Source organism: Camelina sativa, chromosome 3 (genome assembly GCF_000633955.1).
Source record: "Camelina sativa cultivar DH55 chromosome 3, Cs, whole genome shotgun sequence".
In the NCBI taxonomy this organism is placed as follows: domain Eukaryota; kingdom Viridiplantae; phylum Streptophyta; class Magnoliopsida; order Brassicales; family Brassicaceae; genus Camelina; species Camelina sativa.
In genome coordinates, this window is record NC_025687.1 from 2,486,512 (window position 1) to 2,502,640 (window position 16,129).

At 36.2% G+C, this 16,129-nt stretch overlaps 4 protein-coding genes across 6 annotated transcripts; 3 read left to right on the forward strand and 1 right to left on the reverse strand.

Moving 5' to 3' along the window:
- Nucleotides 1,197-2,165, reverse strand: LOC104763930 (ethylene-responsive transcription factor ERF094-like). Its single transcript, XM_010487340.2, has one exon. It carries the CDS (start codon nt 2,099-2,101, stop codon nt 1,391-1,393), a length of 711 nt encoding a protein of 236 aa, XP_010485642.1. The 5' UTR covers nt 2,102-2,165; the 3' UTR covers nt 1,197-1,390.
- LOC104763940 (ethylene-responsive transcription factor ERF094-like) lies at nt 3,143-4,111 on the forward strand. Its single transcript, XM_010487351.1, has one exon. The coding sequence runs from the start codon at nt 3,207-3,209 to the stop codon at nt 3,915-3,917; it is 711 nt and encodes a 236-aa protein (XP_010485653.1). The 5' UTR covers nt 3,143-3,206; the 3' UTR covers nt 3,918-4,111.
- Nucleotides 8,482-13,427, forward strand: LOC104763950 (transcription factor EMB1444-like). Of its 3 annotated transcripts, XM_019243308.1 has the most exons (12): nt 8,482-9,252; nt 9,654-9,797; nt 10,006-10,087; nt 10,159-10,200; nt 10,397-10,456; nt 10,595-10,714; nt 10,870-11,443; nt 11,573-12,054; nt 12,163-12,264; nt 12,416-12,562; nt 12,703-12,828; nt 13,069-13,427. In XM_019243308.1, exons 1-12 carry the CDS (start codon nt 9,158-9,160, stop codon nt 13,153-13,155), a joined length of 2,061 nt encoding a protein of 686 aa, XP_019098853.1. In that variant the 5' UTR covers nt 8,482-9,157; the 3' UTR covers nt 13,156-13,427. The 3 variants fall into 3 exon arrangements, with proteins under 3 accessions (XP_019098853.1, XP_019098851.1, XP_019098852.1); XM_019243306.1 differs by having other exon boundaries at nt 10,870-12,054; XM_019243307.1 differs by having other exon boundaries at nt 10,870-12,054; nt 12,422-12,562.
- On the forward strand, nt 13,436-16,123 carry LOC109132183 (pentatricopeptide repeat-containing protein At1g06145-like). The gene is made up of 2 exons (XM_019243309.1): nt 13,436-15,356; nt 15,630-16,123. Exon 1 carries the CDS (start codon nt 13,461-13,463, stop codon nt 15,201-15,203), a length of 1,743 nt encoding a protein of 580 aa, XP_019098854.1. The 5' UTR covers nt 13,436-13,460; the 3' UTR covers nt 15,204-15,356; nt 15,630-16,123.

Consider the following 16,129-nt stretch of genomic DNA (forward strand, 5'->3'; position numbering starts at 1 on the left):
AAAAAAAAACAATCTCAAACGTTTCATTGTAACTGTTGTTCATCTTTAAGTCTTAACTCTTAAACATAAGTTTTGCGTTCTTGATTGTTGACTTTGGTCGTCGAGTCAACAGCTAAGGTGGAGCTGTGCGTTTTGGCTCAGGATTAGTTTTGGTTGGGCCTCTTTCTGGTAAAGCCCAATAATGTTGTTAGTTTGGCCCAAGTGAAGTCGGTTTAAATTCTGCAAGTGCTTTATGGTTAGAGCAGATTTATTCAAGTTTACCCCTTTCATTTTGTAACAAGTGTCACTTTGGAAAATAATGTAAAATTTGACAAAAATCATCTAATCTGTCTATTCTTAACTACAATAATTAAACAGAACAAGGATCTTCATAAATCAATTTATTTTTTGGATCACATAATAAAACTACTATCGGAACAGCATTTATATTGAAACAGACTTGTACGAGATAAAAGACATAAACGGATAGATATTGAAACAGACTTGTACGAGATAAAAGACATAAACGGATAGAGAAGTAATAATGGTACTTATTAATAATGTTAAGGAGAAAGATCATCAGTGACGTAATGCATAATTTAATTTCATTACAGTCTAGAGATTATCAGGGAAATATGATTGGATCCTAGTTTTTACATTCAATCCTTTCGAGTGCGTCATTGTCAAGGTGGCTAATTAGCTATTAATCGAATCGTGAAGCTACGCCAGCTAGAACAGTTTCTTCCGACGAGAATACGTACGTATGAACTTTATATATATACAGAGAAAATAGCATAATTAAGTTATGCTCGGTCATGTTAATGCTAAAGCCGTCAAGGTCCATAACATATCAAACCCTTCTCCTGTGATCATAAATTGTTCTGTATTCAACTATAAATTCTGCAGGTTGATCGGTTCATAGTCCGCTGGGATGCAGACGTGTCGTTAACTACGTCACAAAATCTCGATAATAAAAATTTCAGCCCATCAAATAACCAAGAGAATATGGATGCAGAGCATATGTACTTAAAACTTTTCTTTCTAGCTTGACTTGACTTTGCCTTTTTTTTTTTTTTTGTGATAAGAGTTTTAGTACTCAATCTAGGTTTCCTTTGACTATTTTTTTTTTGTTTCCTCGGATAGTTGAGAGGATTTTGGATTTTATATTTTAAAATATCCTCGGATCAGTTTTTGTTGAAAATATTGAATAAAATAAATATTAAGAAAATAAGCATTACGGTAAAGAGAGATGTACATATATTACATGATACATGATTTTCCGCAAGACTTGACGTCTAATACACTTCCAACATCGCCATCACATCTCTTTCATCGGATAAAAATAAAGAGAAAACTATATAAATAAAGAAAAAAACAGAGCTCACTCAAATTACAATAAAATTGATCAAGATCATGAACATGATCTCATAAGCTCTTCTAAGTATTCAGCACCTAAATCCTCAAAAACTACAAGTGTTGTATTACTTTCTTGTTGCGTCGTATCAACACTCTGTTTTCTACTTCTAGACGAAGAAGAGGAGTTGGATGAAGAAGAAGGAGAAGATGTCAACAACGAAGAAGGTTTCTTCTTTCCTCTAGGCCGGTTTCTCATGGAGTGTTTTCTCTTCAAGGTTATCACCGGAGACTCTCCATCGTTAAGATTCACATTCTCCATCTTCCGGAGAGACTCTTTAACGACGTCCACGGGGAAATTGAGTACTGCAAGGCTGCCTTTCAAAGCGAAAGCCGCCTGATCATAAGCGAGAGCCGCCTCCTCCGCAGTATCAAACGTCCCGAGCCATACTCGTATCCCTTTCCTCGTTGAGTCTCTTATCTCGGCAGCATACTTCCCCCACGGCCGTTTCCTCACTCCTCTGTATGACTTCTCCTCCTCCTCCTCGGCTGCTATGGTGGCTTCTTCTTCGTCTTTGATGATTGATGATCCAAATGTGAGGAAGTCGTCAGAGTAGTAAGTAGGGCTACTAGATAAAAGGAAGGATTGATCAAATGATTGATGTAAGAAACTCTCTTCCCACAAGAATGATTCTTGTGAGCTCCATGAGCTTGAAGAAGAGTTCTCCGGGGAAAACTCTCCACTTAAGAAGGAAGTTTGAGATTCCATTTTCAATCTTTTCCTTAACGGTTTTCTTATTGTGACATATCTCTTCAGTGGCAATAAGTTTGGGAAATATATATAGCGAGAGACATGAACCGATTAGATATTTGAATTTAGGGGCTATTATTCAAAATATTAATATTTAAATATATATTTTATTTCCAATTGGGTCCTATATGACAATTAGGCTGCCTCCGAATGCTCTATCACCATTTATCATAAAAACACAAAATGGGGCCGGCGAAAAGATAATTGGTGCTGAATAATATAAAAGAATGAGAGAGAGGGGTAATACGAAATAGGATCTATCTATCTAGATAATTATATTGTTGTATATGAGAATGAGATACACAGAAGTGGGTGAAATGTTCCACGTGGGACAAGACCAAGTTTGAGGGTATGACGTACGGCGGCGTGTTTCCGACAAAATAGATGAGAGCACCACAAGTACAATGAATAATTGTACTATATACAAAAATGGTGATCAAAGTGTCAGTATAACTCAATGATTATTTATATTTTACATATCCAGTCATATACATAATCATTGAGTTGTGATGGTAACATCTATTGATCTGTATATGACTGGATATGTAAAATATAAATAATCATTGAGTTATACTGACACTTTGATCACCATTTTTGTATATAGTACAATTATTCATTGTACTTGTGGTGCTCTCATCTATTTTGTCGGAAACACGCCGCCGTACGTCATACCCTCAAACTTGGTCTTGTCCCACGTGGAACATTTCACCCACTTCTGTGTATCTCATTCTCATATACAACAATATAATTATCTAGATAGATAGATCCTATTTCGTATTACCCCTCTCTCTCATTCTTTTATATTATTCAGCACCAATTATCTTTTCGCCGGCCCCATTTTGTGTTTTTATGATAAATGGTGATAGAGCATTCGGAGGCAGCCTAATTGTCATATAGGACCCAATTGGAAATAAAATATATATTTAAATATTAATATTTTGAATAATAGCCCCTAAATTCAAATATCTAATCGGTTCATGTCTCTCGCTATATATATTTCCCAAACTTATTGCCACTGAAGAGATATGTCACAATAAGAAAACCGTTAAGGAAAAGATTGAAAATGGAATCTCAAACTTCCTTCTTAAGTGGAGAGTTTTCCCCGGAGAACTCTTCTTCAAGCTCATGGAGCTCACAAGAATCATTCTTGTGGGAAGAGAGTTTCTTACATCAATCATTTGATCAATCCTTCCTTTTATCTAGTAGCCCTACTTACTACTCTGACGACTTCCTCACATTTGGATCATCAATCATCAAAGACGAAGAAGAAGCCACCATAGCAGCCGAGGAGGAGGAGGAGAAGTCATACAGAGGAGTGAGGAAACGGCCGTGGGGGAAGTATGCTGCCGAGATAAGAGACTCAACGAGGAAAGGGATACGAGTATGGCTCGGGACGTTTGATACTGCGGAGGAGGCGGCTCTCGCTTATGATCAGGCGGCTTTCGCTTTGAAAGGCAGCCTTGCAGTACTCAATTTCCCCGTGGACGTCGTTAAAGAGTCTCTCCGGAAGATGGAGAATGTGAATCTTAACGATGGAGAGTCTCCGGTGATAACCTTGAAGAGAAAACACTCCATGAGAAACCGGCCTAGAGGAAAGAAGAAACCTTCTTCGTTGTTGACATCTTCTCCTTCTTCTTCATCCAACTCCTCTTCTTCGTCTAGAAGTAGAAAACAGAGTGTTGATACGACGCAACAAGAAAGTAATACAACACTTGTAGTTTTTGAGGATTTAGGTGCTGAATACTTAGAAGAGCTTATGAGATCATGTTCATGATCTTGATCAATTTTATTGTAATTTGAGTGAGCTCTGTTTTTTTCTTTATTTATATAGTTTTCTCTTTATTTTTATCCGATGAAAGAGATGTGATGGCGATGTTGGAAGTGTATTAGACGTCAAGTCTTGCGGAAAATCATGTATCATGTAATATATGTACATCTCTCTTTACCGTAATGCTTATTTTCTTAATATTTATTTTATTCAATATTTTCAACAAAAACTGATCCGAGGATATTTTAAAATATAAAATCCAAAATCCTCTCAACTATCCGAGGAAACAAAAAAAAAATAGTCAAAGGAAACCTAGATTGAGTACTNAAAACATTTACCGTGATTTACAAGATTAATATATTGTGGAAAAAATATATATATCTTGGATCGGAATTTTAAAACTGAGAAGATGGTAGCTACTACAATAATTCTAGAAAACGTGGAAACATTTGCTGAATCTAAAATTATCTGAGAACGAATCATACAATTTCATACGAATAAATCTCATGTGTTATATAAACAATAAAATTCAGTTACTTGTCCTTTTTGTTAACAGTCGTGGGAATAAATTAATTAAGCCATGGTAGTTTGCAGAGTAATCAATTGTTGGACCTACGGCAAGAAGGGAGAAAAATAATAGAGATATTCTAAGTTTTACTCCAAATAAACTAGATTGATACTGACTCAAATGTCCAAGTGCATACCCCTTCATAGTTCATACAATGTCATATCATTATCACAAACAAAATTGCTATATTCTGTTGGAGCTATGCAGCCTATATGGCTATATGCTCTTAATTTTTGTTTTAAAATTATTTGTACATAACAATATTTTGGATGGTCTATATATATATATATATATATATATATATATATATATTTTGTAAAGATTTTTCATTGTTTTTGTTGGAAAAGTTTTTCTATATTGATATTACAAACGAGAATAATAACAAGAAAATAATTACTTATCTTCGACAACCAAATAATTTTAACTGTCTTTTTTATATATAATACATATGGGCTGGAGGCGTGGAGCAATCGAATTGACGAACAAAAAGAAAACTTTTTCTTGCCACATTTTTTTTTTTTTTGGTTAAATTTTTTCTTGCCACATTGGAAACTCTTTAAAGAGTTTTTCTTGCCACATTGGAAAATTTTCGTGATCACGTACAGAAAAACTTTCTTTTCATCCTCACATGTGTCGTGAACATATATATATATATATATATTTAAACAATATAATAATTGGACCATGTAAGTAATTTCGGAAAAAATAAATAATCATATATTATGAAGGTTGTTAATACAACTAGGGTTTGAATTTAGTTTATTTACGTGTAAACCATTTACCGTACGCAACTAGAGTTTTGGTCCATATAGGATGGGCGAGCATCAAATTTGCGGGAAGGCATATTTGAATTCGACCAATTCAGGATTAATAAGAAATTTTGGGGACTAAATATGTGATACTTATAAAAAGTAGTGAGGTTTAGAAAGATAATTATGAAAAGTTTAATAAGAAATACCAAACTAATAAAGTGATTATATCAAGATTTATGTAAAAAAAACTAATTTAGTGGGATGATCCTATTAGTGGTGGACCATTGAAATATAATTGGCTTAATTATATCGCGCAACTTGAAAATACAATAATAAACCTGTAGCGCAAGAGAGACGGGTGCATGCACACTCTTCTCTTTTTATTTTGTTTTAATCTTTGTAATCTTACTTTTTGTTCGAGCCTCCTCTCCTAGTCTGCTAGGGTCAAAGGTAAACCCATTTTTCTTTTTGGAATATTAAATTCATGTGATGGTCAAAAACTTTTTTTTTCTTCTTGGCGACCAAGAAAATCCAGACATGCATGCCATTCAATAACCCTACTCATCATCAATAAAATTAAGAAAGTAAAATTTTGATTGCGAATTATTAAAAACCAGCAAATCTAGTAGTTGGTGTAGTATTCTATATATAATAATGGCTCAACTTGCTAAAGGGAAAGCGATTGAGGTTTTTTTCATATAAATTTTTTTGCTTGTTTTCTTTTTTAGGAATCTATTGATATTTTTTTGGCATCAAATGATTAATTTTTTTTTACCGAATTTCTGTTAAAACGTTCTTTTTATGAAAAAAGGCTGATCTTTCCAAAACCAGCAACACTCTAATTAAACTCAACTAACTAAAGAGAGCATGCATCTTTTTTTTTCTGTTTGGTCAAAGAGAGCATGCATCTATGTTCCTAAATCTACACTTTCAAATTTGATTATTTTATATAACTAATGATTTGAAGAAAATTAGCTGTTGAAAAGGAAAAAGTTTTAGTTTATTTTGAGTAATCCACTTTTCCTACTATAAATAACGTATGGTATATATATATAGTTTGAGTTTTAGAATAATGTATTTTAATTTCTTGCCTGATAAAGTATGAATTAAACTGAAACTTGTGGACAGACTAATAATTTTATTTTTGGACAAAATATAGAATCTTCTGAACATGGACTTCTATTTTATCCTTCATTTGAATGCAAGAAAGTGCATGCATCTTCAATTTCAACACGTGCTTATTAATATGGGCATGATTTAGTCGCCACACACAATAAAAACTGAAAGCTTGTTTCTTCTTTTTATTTTGCCCCTTTCTATATGAGTGTTATGCATTATTAATACATAAAATAAATTATTGTATATATTATATATAGCCACATACTGAAACATAGCTTTAACAAACATATAGATATTATAATGTCTCCCTTCAACCGTTGATCGTTCGTTAGACGCCAGTGACAATGATTTAGGGGTGGTTCTGAAGGTGGTGCCTCCAAAATATTCCATCTGCTTGTTATCTATCTGGTCGCACTTAAGATAATAGTTAACTAGTACACTTATGCTTCGAAATTAAGTAACCCGTAATTTAGAAAATTCAACAAGGTTTTTTAGTATAAAAGCCTGTATTTATAGATATCTTCTGAAAACTTACGTTTCATTGTTTCAATGAGATACAAGAAATTCAAGCTAACGGGTTTATCTAAACACTACCAAAAGACTTAAGATTAATAGTATATAGTAAAACTAAATTGAACACATATGTTTTCCATCTAACTATTCAATCTGAATTAATTAATAACGAAATAACTAGTTAGTTTTCTGCCAAATCAATTATATAATAAGTTAAACCATTAAGCTGATCAAATAATTAATTTAGTCCGTTATTGTAAAAATTATAAATTGTGGGTGGTCTTGGAAACAAGTTGAAAGCGCAATAAAACGAGCTAAGCTTCCTTCATATAGATTCCAAAGTTTCCGTGAGCCGCAGTAAACAAAGGGAAAATTTAGATTGGGCCTATTTTGTTTTCCAACATTAACTTTATGGACTAATCTTTTAATGAGATGAAGTAGTGATATCGATGGGCTTCTTATTATGTAAACTTCTTAAGTGCACGTATCCATTTAAATAAAAACAATAACTAATTTAGTATCCTCCTTTTTTTTTTCTTTTTTTCTTATGTTATTCTCAAGTTAATTATAAACACTATAAAAGTTGTGGTATAATGTTGACCAAAAGAGAAGTTGTATAATCTATAGTTTTCTTCCATATGGGGAGACCTGAATCATAAATGTACTGGGGCTTCGTCCACAAAAACATGCAGAAAAAGAGATCATAATTTTCAATAGTAAAAGCCATACAACTTTCGGTTTCCTTTTTCCCATTCTCTCTTATTTCTGACGGTATACACTACACAGCAAAAATTAGGAAATGAGTGTTATACATCATTATTAGTAAAGGATAAGAGAAAAAAAAAAAGGAAAAGGAAAAATGGAATGTGCTCAAGTACAAAATGTCAAACAAAGAAGTGTGAAACTGAAAGCGAAAGGTGAGGCTTCTTTCTTGTTACACTTGTTATTTTTCACAATCACACCTCCTCTATCATCACCTACTTCTCTCTCTTTTTTATAACAACTTCCCCAACATTTACGACTAACGAAATACATACATGTAGACTTGAAGAAAATATCTTGTTATATTTTAGGGTTACACTTTACTGACTCACAACTTTGTCCATTCACACATGTATTGTCATTAGTCAATAGTCATTACATATGTCAACCAGCCAAAGAGGACACCATGACCAGACAAATAAGTGAGAGAGGAGAAACACATATGGAATTTGTTTGGAGATTATGATTTTTATCTTTAAAATGCCAACAATCATTAGATTCCATAGATTTTGGTATGGACCACAATCCCATCATACATTCTTATTTTTTATTTTTTTTAAATGTGCTTAGAGAACGAACCATACACATAAGTACATAACAGATCAGATCAACATATATAGAGAGGCATTATATTCCAAAGATTGTCATGTAATTAAGTACTTCCAAAGCAAAATTCTGGAATACATTGTGTAATTATATTCTATAAGAAAATAAAAATAAAAAAGTAGAATAAAGTTAAGGAACAAAAATTCACTTGGTGAATGATTTTGCTGGCCATTAGAGATGATATCACTCGAATGTTTACCCCCACATATTAATCCCATGCTTGTTTTTAATCAACCCCCGACACTACTACCACCCTAGGGTTTAGCATACGCACCTAGCCCAGCGCACGATAACTCTGATATATTATCCCAGATGCTAACGTGAGCCCTGTTTCTCTGACCATCAATTTCTTCTTCTTCTTCAACGCTCCCTTTAAAAAAAGGAGAAGGAGAAGTCTTTTTTAGGCTTTTAGCAACTCAACTCTCTGCGTTTATTGGTGGATTTGTCGACAAAGATTCCAACTTTATAGAGCTTTTTTTGATAGATGCAGATTCAGAGCGTATCATCATCTCTAGAGAAAGGATCAATGTCTCATGACATAAGCTAGACTCTGTTTCTGTTTCATCTTCTTCTTCTTCTTCTTCGATCTCAATTTCTTCTTAGAGCTAAGGGTTGTTTTTATGTTTGGGAGAGGAATGGGAACTAGGCAATATTCACTGGGAGAAGTAGGTCCACCAATAAACCCGAGAGCTGGTTTGCGAAGAGAACAAGCTGGAAGAGGTTCTTACAGAGGTAGTTAGTAGATTCGTTGCTCCTCATCTATAGGAAACCAATAAAAAAAAGAGGGTTTTTTTGTTTGTTTAGACACAGATTCTCTTGTCGGATTGATTGATAAAGAATCAGGGTTTAGGACCCTTGACGATTTGGTTTTTAAGCGTTTTTAGAGGGGTGGTTTTGAGTTTTAGTGGTGACGGGTGGTGGTTTAGATGGGTTCTACCTTACAACAGATACTGAGGAGCCTCTGCTCCAACTCGGATTGGAACTATGCTGTGTTCTGGAAACTCAATCATCGCTCTCCAATGTAAGTCATCCCAAAATTTTTATTGCTTTACTGTTTATCCGTGGAGATATGGGAATTGGATGCTCTTTGTTCTGCTTGGTTTAAGGTTGGCCTGGTTGCTTTGAGAGGTGGATAGTCAATATGTTTGTAAATTTTGAATGTAAACCTTAAATTTTGGATAGCTTTTCATTGTTTAGTTCGTTTGCTTATTTGCTTACTCTCATGGAATTAGTAAAGGCATACATGCACTAGACGGTTAAGTTTCCATACAGGGGACTTTTTAGATATGTGCTTGTGTTGAGACCAGTCTTTATCTAGAGACAACTATGGAGAACTTAGTATATTTGAGGATAAACAGAAAACTTCTATTTCTAGAAGACAAGTTGAAGTTTCTCATTTATCGACTATTAAAACATTTGCAGGGTGCTTACTTTGGACGATGTGTACTATGTTAATCATGAGCGCAGTTTGATACCGGGGAACTTGCATGGAGGGCCTTACGCACATGACCCCCTTGGGTTAGCTGTAGCTAAGATGTCATATCATGTACACTCTCTTGGAGAAGGGTAAGGAAAATTTGCTTGCTGATGAACTGTGCTTGTTACTCTTGCTATCTTCATTGCTTTGAGTTCTGTTATTGATGTTGTATAAGAGTCTGACATTAATGTAGTTACTTTACTCTTTTAACGGGAACATCATATGTTAATTCGTTTTGATGATTGAGTTTTACTTAATGATGCTAACATCTTCATTCGTATCTCTCCATTGTTATAGGATTGTAGGACAAGTGGCAATCTCTGGACAACATCAATGGATCTTCTCTGAATATTTGGACGACTCTCACTCGACATTTCAGGTTGGGACTTTGTGTTTGAGAATCTATTTCTGTGACAACTTCTTGTCTAAAAGTAATGTTTTTTCGTTTAGGTTCACAACGGTTGGGAGAGTCAAATTTCTGCTGGAATCAAGGTATGTATCAATTGCATATTGTTATCTATAGCCTAAGATATTCTTCTTGTTGAATTTTTCTTGGTATTTCTACTTAGATTAGATATTTCTACGTTCATCTATTTGTGTCTTTTTGATCCGTTTGACAAGAAATTTTGTTTTCCTAAATGTTTGCATTCAAGTTTTTTACTACAGTTTTGTTCTTCATTCTCTGCAGACTATTCTTATAGTAGCTGTTGGTTCTTGTGGAGTTGTGCAGCTTGGCTCTTTGTGTAAAGTAAGTAAGATGTTCGAACCGTAATCGTATACGGTGTTCAGAGTAGCTTATACAATAATAGTACGCAGAAATAAAGCTTTCCCACTGAAAAATATATACATTTGAATGCGATCTTCCTGTATACTTTTGGTTGAGCAGGTTGATGAAAACCCGGCTTTGGTGACTCATATCAGGCATTTTTTTTTGGCACTTAAGGATCCACTGGCAAACCATGCGTCAAATTTAATGCGATGTGATAATAATAGTCCTTCTGATCTGGTAATGAATTTTCTCATGCAAATTTAGTTTCATGTTTGTCTGCAGTTTTAGTTATGTTCGTAAACATGGAAGAGGTTTTTTGGTTTTGTTTATCGCCTCTGACCCCAATTGTATTGCTGAGTATAACCATGATGCGTTGTATAATTTTGCTGCAGCCAAAAATATCTTCCAAATGCTTACATGAGGCATTCCCTGATTTCTCAGGAGAATTTGACAAAGCTATGGATGTGGAAGGGTTAAATATTGTATCTCAAAACACAAGTAATCGAAGTGAAGACTTTCCATACAATTTCACTCCATCATATTTTCAGATGGAGAGGACTACTCAAGTAATTGGTGGGCTTGAAGCAGTCCAACCTTCCATGTTTGGAAGAAATGATTGTGTTACAAGTGGGTTTTTAGCTGATGTGGTTGATACTAAACACGTGAATCAAGTGGGTATACATGATATGGGTAAGGTAAATTATGATGAGGAAACTGGTGGATACCGATACTCAAGAGAGTCAGGTCCTAATTTCCAACAGTACTCGAAGAATCATGTGCGTGATAGTGCAGGCTCATCTTCTTTTGCAATGCAGACTGATAGGCTAAAAGCAGGTCCATCATATCCACAACACAATTCAGCTACAGATTCATCTCATCAAAATGAGGTTTTCCAACCATCTGAGTGCCAAGGAAGTACATATGTAAAAGACACAGAATATAGGCAGGAGAAGACAATTGAGTCAGGTCAGTTGGATGCTTTAACTGCATCTTTGTCTTCTTTTTCTGGCAGTGAGCTGTTAGAGGCATTAGGGCCTGCTTTCAGTAAAACGAGCACTGGTTATGAGGAGCTAGCTAAGTTTGAATCTGCTGCAGATATAAGACGAACAAATGATATGAGCCATAGTCACCTGACATTCGACTCCAGCCCTGAGAATCTTCTAGATGCTGTGATTGCTAATATGAGTAATGGTGATGGTAATGTAAGTCGTGAAATATCGTCAAGCAGGTCGATGCAGTCATTGCTTACAACTGCTGAAATGGCAGAGGCAGTACCTTTTGGTCGTAAAAAGCATAGTATTGTTAGCCCAGTTGATAGTGTGACTAGCCAGTCGTCTCAAGCAGAGGGGCATATCCTACAGAATCCATCAAATATCTGTGGGGCATTTTCTTCCATTGGGTTTTCATCGACATGTCTCAGTTCCTCCAGCGACCAGTTTCCGACGTCCCTGGAAATTCCCAAGAAGAACAAAAAGAGAGCTAAACCAGGTGAAAGTTCTCGGCCTCGTCCAAGGGACAGGCAACTTATTCAGGATCGTATCAAAGAACTAAGGGAGCTTGTGCCTAATGGATCTAAGGTGATTTTTTTTATTCAAAGCAATGTGATTGACGGCACTCATGCAGTTAGTGTCATAAATTGTTTATTTTGGTATGCTATTTTCTAACAATGTTGTTATATTTTACAGTGCAGTATTGATTCTTTGCTAGAGTGCACGATCAAGCACATGCTCTTTCTGCAGAATGTCTCTAAGCACGCTGACAAGCTCAGTAAAAGTGCAAGTTCAAAGGTAAAAAACTCAGGTGTCTTTAACAATTTCTCGTCTTCCCAAGAAAAGTTGCTTTATATTCTCCATGGTTTGTGAAGGGACATATCCGGTTATTCATGATTAATTATCAAATTTGGTTGTGAAGTTTTCTGAAAAGTTTATAAATTGGAAGTTGCAGAAGCAACACAAAGATACCGGCACCCTAGGATCATCTAGCACTGAACAAGGTTCGAGCTGGGCAGTAGAGATTGGAGGGCATCTTCAAGTGTGCTCAATCATGGTGGAGAATCTGGACAAAGATGGAGTAATGCTTATCGAGGTGTGCCTTTTTTTTTGTCATGACCTTTTTCATGTATTTGAAGCACTTCGGCAGAACGACTGGCAAACTCTGCATTTATCATCCTGAATTTTGCCAGTGTATGCAATTCATTGCTTGAATGTGTTTTGGATGTTGAACAGATGTTATGCGAAGAGTGTAGCCACTTTCTGGAGATAGCAAACCTGATAAGGAGCTTGGAACTCATCATCCTCAGAGGCATCACAGAGAAACAAGGCGAGAAAACATGGATATGTTTTGTAGTGGAGGTACGTACATGGGAATAAGTTAGAACAGTCTCCACTTTAAAGTCAGACACCTTATGAATTAGACCCCAACACTTGAGGATCTGAGTACCCATCCATTGGACTATTTTAAACACGGAACCAAACAACTTAATTTTGTTTGAAATCCCAAAAGAAAGCAAACAAAAAGTTCTCTTAAAGTTTTCCTTGATCGTTGTATTGCTATATCACATCTAATAACTGGATACTCTTAATGAATGGCAGGGCCAAAACAACAAAGTAATGCACCGGATGGACATCTTGTGGTCTCTTGTGCAGATATTTCAACCCAAGGCCACAATTAACATGTAGCACCAACGTACTCGTCGCAATCATACAGACTCGACTTCATGTATCAACAACTATAAGGATTGACTAGCATGATGAAACAGAGACAAGAAAAAAAGCTTGTGAATGTATAGTGCAGTGTGTGTGTGTGTGACTCTTTTTTTGGGCTTGTTCTATTGGAAACACTTTAGTATTGCACAGTTTTGTGTCTTGTCAGATAAAATTGCAACCCTCTGTTTCTCTGAGAGAGTTTGTTTTGATACCTTTTAAATATAAGATTTCAAAGTCTGCATCTTCTTTATCGACAGACAATCTCAAATTCTTCTTACATGAATGCTTCGGCCAATGTGCGTAGTCTTCGGGCAGCACACTCTCACCATCATCTTCTCCTCCGAGGTTGCTCAACTTCACTCTTCCAAACTCTTCCAATTCTACAACTAATCAAGCAATGCTCAACCCCGAAGCTACTGGAGTCTGCTTTAGCCGCCATGATCAAGATAAGCCAAAACGAAGACTGTCACTTAATGAACCAATTCATCACTGCTTGCACTTCCTTTAACCGTCTTGATCTTGCAGTTTCCTCAATGACCCAGATGCAGGCACCTAATGTTTTCGTCTACAACGCGTTGATCAAAGGCTTCGTTACTTGTTCCCACCCGATTCGATCTCTGGAATTCTATGTTCGTATGCTCAGAGACTCTGTTTCTCCATCTAGCTACACGTACTCTTCACTGGTAAAGGCTTCTGCTTTCGCTTCTGGGTTTGGTGAATCACTTCAGGCGCACATCTGGAAATTTGGGTTTGGGTTACATGTTCAGATTCAGACGACTCTAATCGGTTTTTATTCAGGCTCTGGTAGAATCAGAGAAGCCAGGAAAGTGTTCGATGAAATGCCTGAGAGAGATGATATTACTTGGACTACGATGGTTTCAGCTTATCGAAAGGTCTTGGATATGGAATCTGCGAGTTCCTTAGCTAACCTAATGCCGAAGAAGAATGTGGCTACGTGGAACTGTTTGATTGATGGATTTACGAAATTAGGCAATCTGGAAATAGCAGAGTCATTGTTTAATCAGATGCCTGTGAAGGATATAGTCTCATGGACCACTATGATCAACGGTTACTCACACAACAAGAGATATAGTGAAGCAGTTGCAGTGTTCTACAGAATGACGGAGGAAGGGATTGTTCCTGATGAGGTTACTATGTCAACTGTTATTTCAGCTTGTGCTCATCTCGGTGTGCTAGAAATAGGTAAGGAGGTTCATATGTACATGGTACAGAAAAGGTTTGTTCTTGATGTTTACATTGGTTCTGCGCTAGTAGATATGTATTCTAAATGTGGTAGCTTAGAGCGGGCACTTGTGATATTCTTCAATTTGCCAAAAAAGAATCTCTTTTGTTGGAATTCGATCATTGAAGGGCTGGCTGCTCATGGTTGTGCACAAGAAGCACTTAAAATGTTTGACAAGATGAAGTCAGAGTCAGTCAAACCTAACAGTGTCACTTTCGTGAGTGTTCTGACTGCGTGTACTCACGCAGGTCTTGTAGAGGAAGGCCGGATGATATATCATAGTATGATTGATGACTATTCCATTGTCTCTAATGTTGAACATTATGGATGCATGGTTCATCTGTTCAGCAAAGCTGGGTTGATCTATGAGGCTCTTGGATTGATTGGAGATATGGAGTTTGAACCTAATGCGGTTATCTGGGGGGCCTTGCTTGATGGGTGCAGGATTCACAAGAATCTAGAGATTGCTGAAATTGCGTTTAACAAACTGATGGTTTTGGAGCCAACGAATAGTGGGTATTATTTCCTTTTAGTTAGCATGTATGCAGAAGAAAACAGGTGGAGAGATGTTGCAGAGGTTAGGGGAAAGATGAAAGAGTTGGGTATAGAAAAGATATGTCCTGGAACAAGTTCGATTCGGATAGATAAACGAGATCATATGTTTGCTGCAGCTGATAAGTCTCACTCAGCTTCAGATGAAGTTTTCTTGTTGCTTGATGAGATATATGAGCAGATGGGATTAGCTGGATATGTTCCGGAAACTGAGAATGTATATTAAAGTGACTAAAAGCTAAACAAATCATTGGAGCATATAACCAGATAGAAACAATCACTTGGAGCCGCAAAGGCATTTCTTTGCTCATTGTGAGTTTTGGCAATCACACCTGTGATCGATCGTGGACTGGAGTACTAAGCCTTCGTATTCTCTCAGGTATGTGTAAACCAAAACTTTCTCAGATAACTGAAAGCTTTATCAGAAAGTATTGGAATGTGTATCCTAGATTTCAATAAAAGTAGGGTTTTAAAAGGGTGTGAGATCGTTGCCAGAAACAAATTGTGAATACCTTATTTATCTATTGGCAATGTCAGAGTAATCCGGTACAAAATATGTTGAAGCTAGAAAATTAAGAGAATGTCTACAATATCTACCATGAGCAGACAGAGATCCAAAGTCACCTTTCCAAAACTACTGCCGTCTTTGCAGGTTCTCTAATGAAGCAGACTGCCGCCATGAGCTTTACAGGCACTGTGGTACATCTTGGAGGTGGAATGCCAGTGAAATTCTTGGATCATGATGCTCTGCCTTCAACGTCGAAACAGGGCTACTGCAAAAGAGCAGATCTTGTGGTCCTTGAGCTCACTGCAATTTGGTTTGTTTCCTCAAGTTTCTTCGTCACAGTGAAATTCATGATACAAGGAAACAGATTGGTGGCAGAGCCTTGACGATCTCTGTTTGCAACGGTCTCCAATGCTGAAGAACTGTGGCACTAGAACAGATCGTTCGGTTCTTATGCTTGGTAAGGTGCTCAAGCTGCTTCTTGATGTTTTTTACTTGCATGACTCTCTGTGTTACAAAGAAAGTCATGAGCTTCGTACTGTCCACCTGCCTTCTATGCCGTCTCAAACAACTTTACAAACTCAGTTTCTTGGTTTTTTTGAGATTGTGAGCAAACCTGGTTTTTTTTTTTTTTTTTTTTTTTTTTT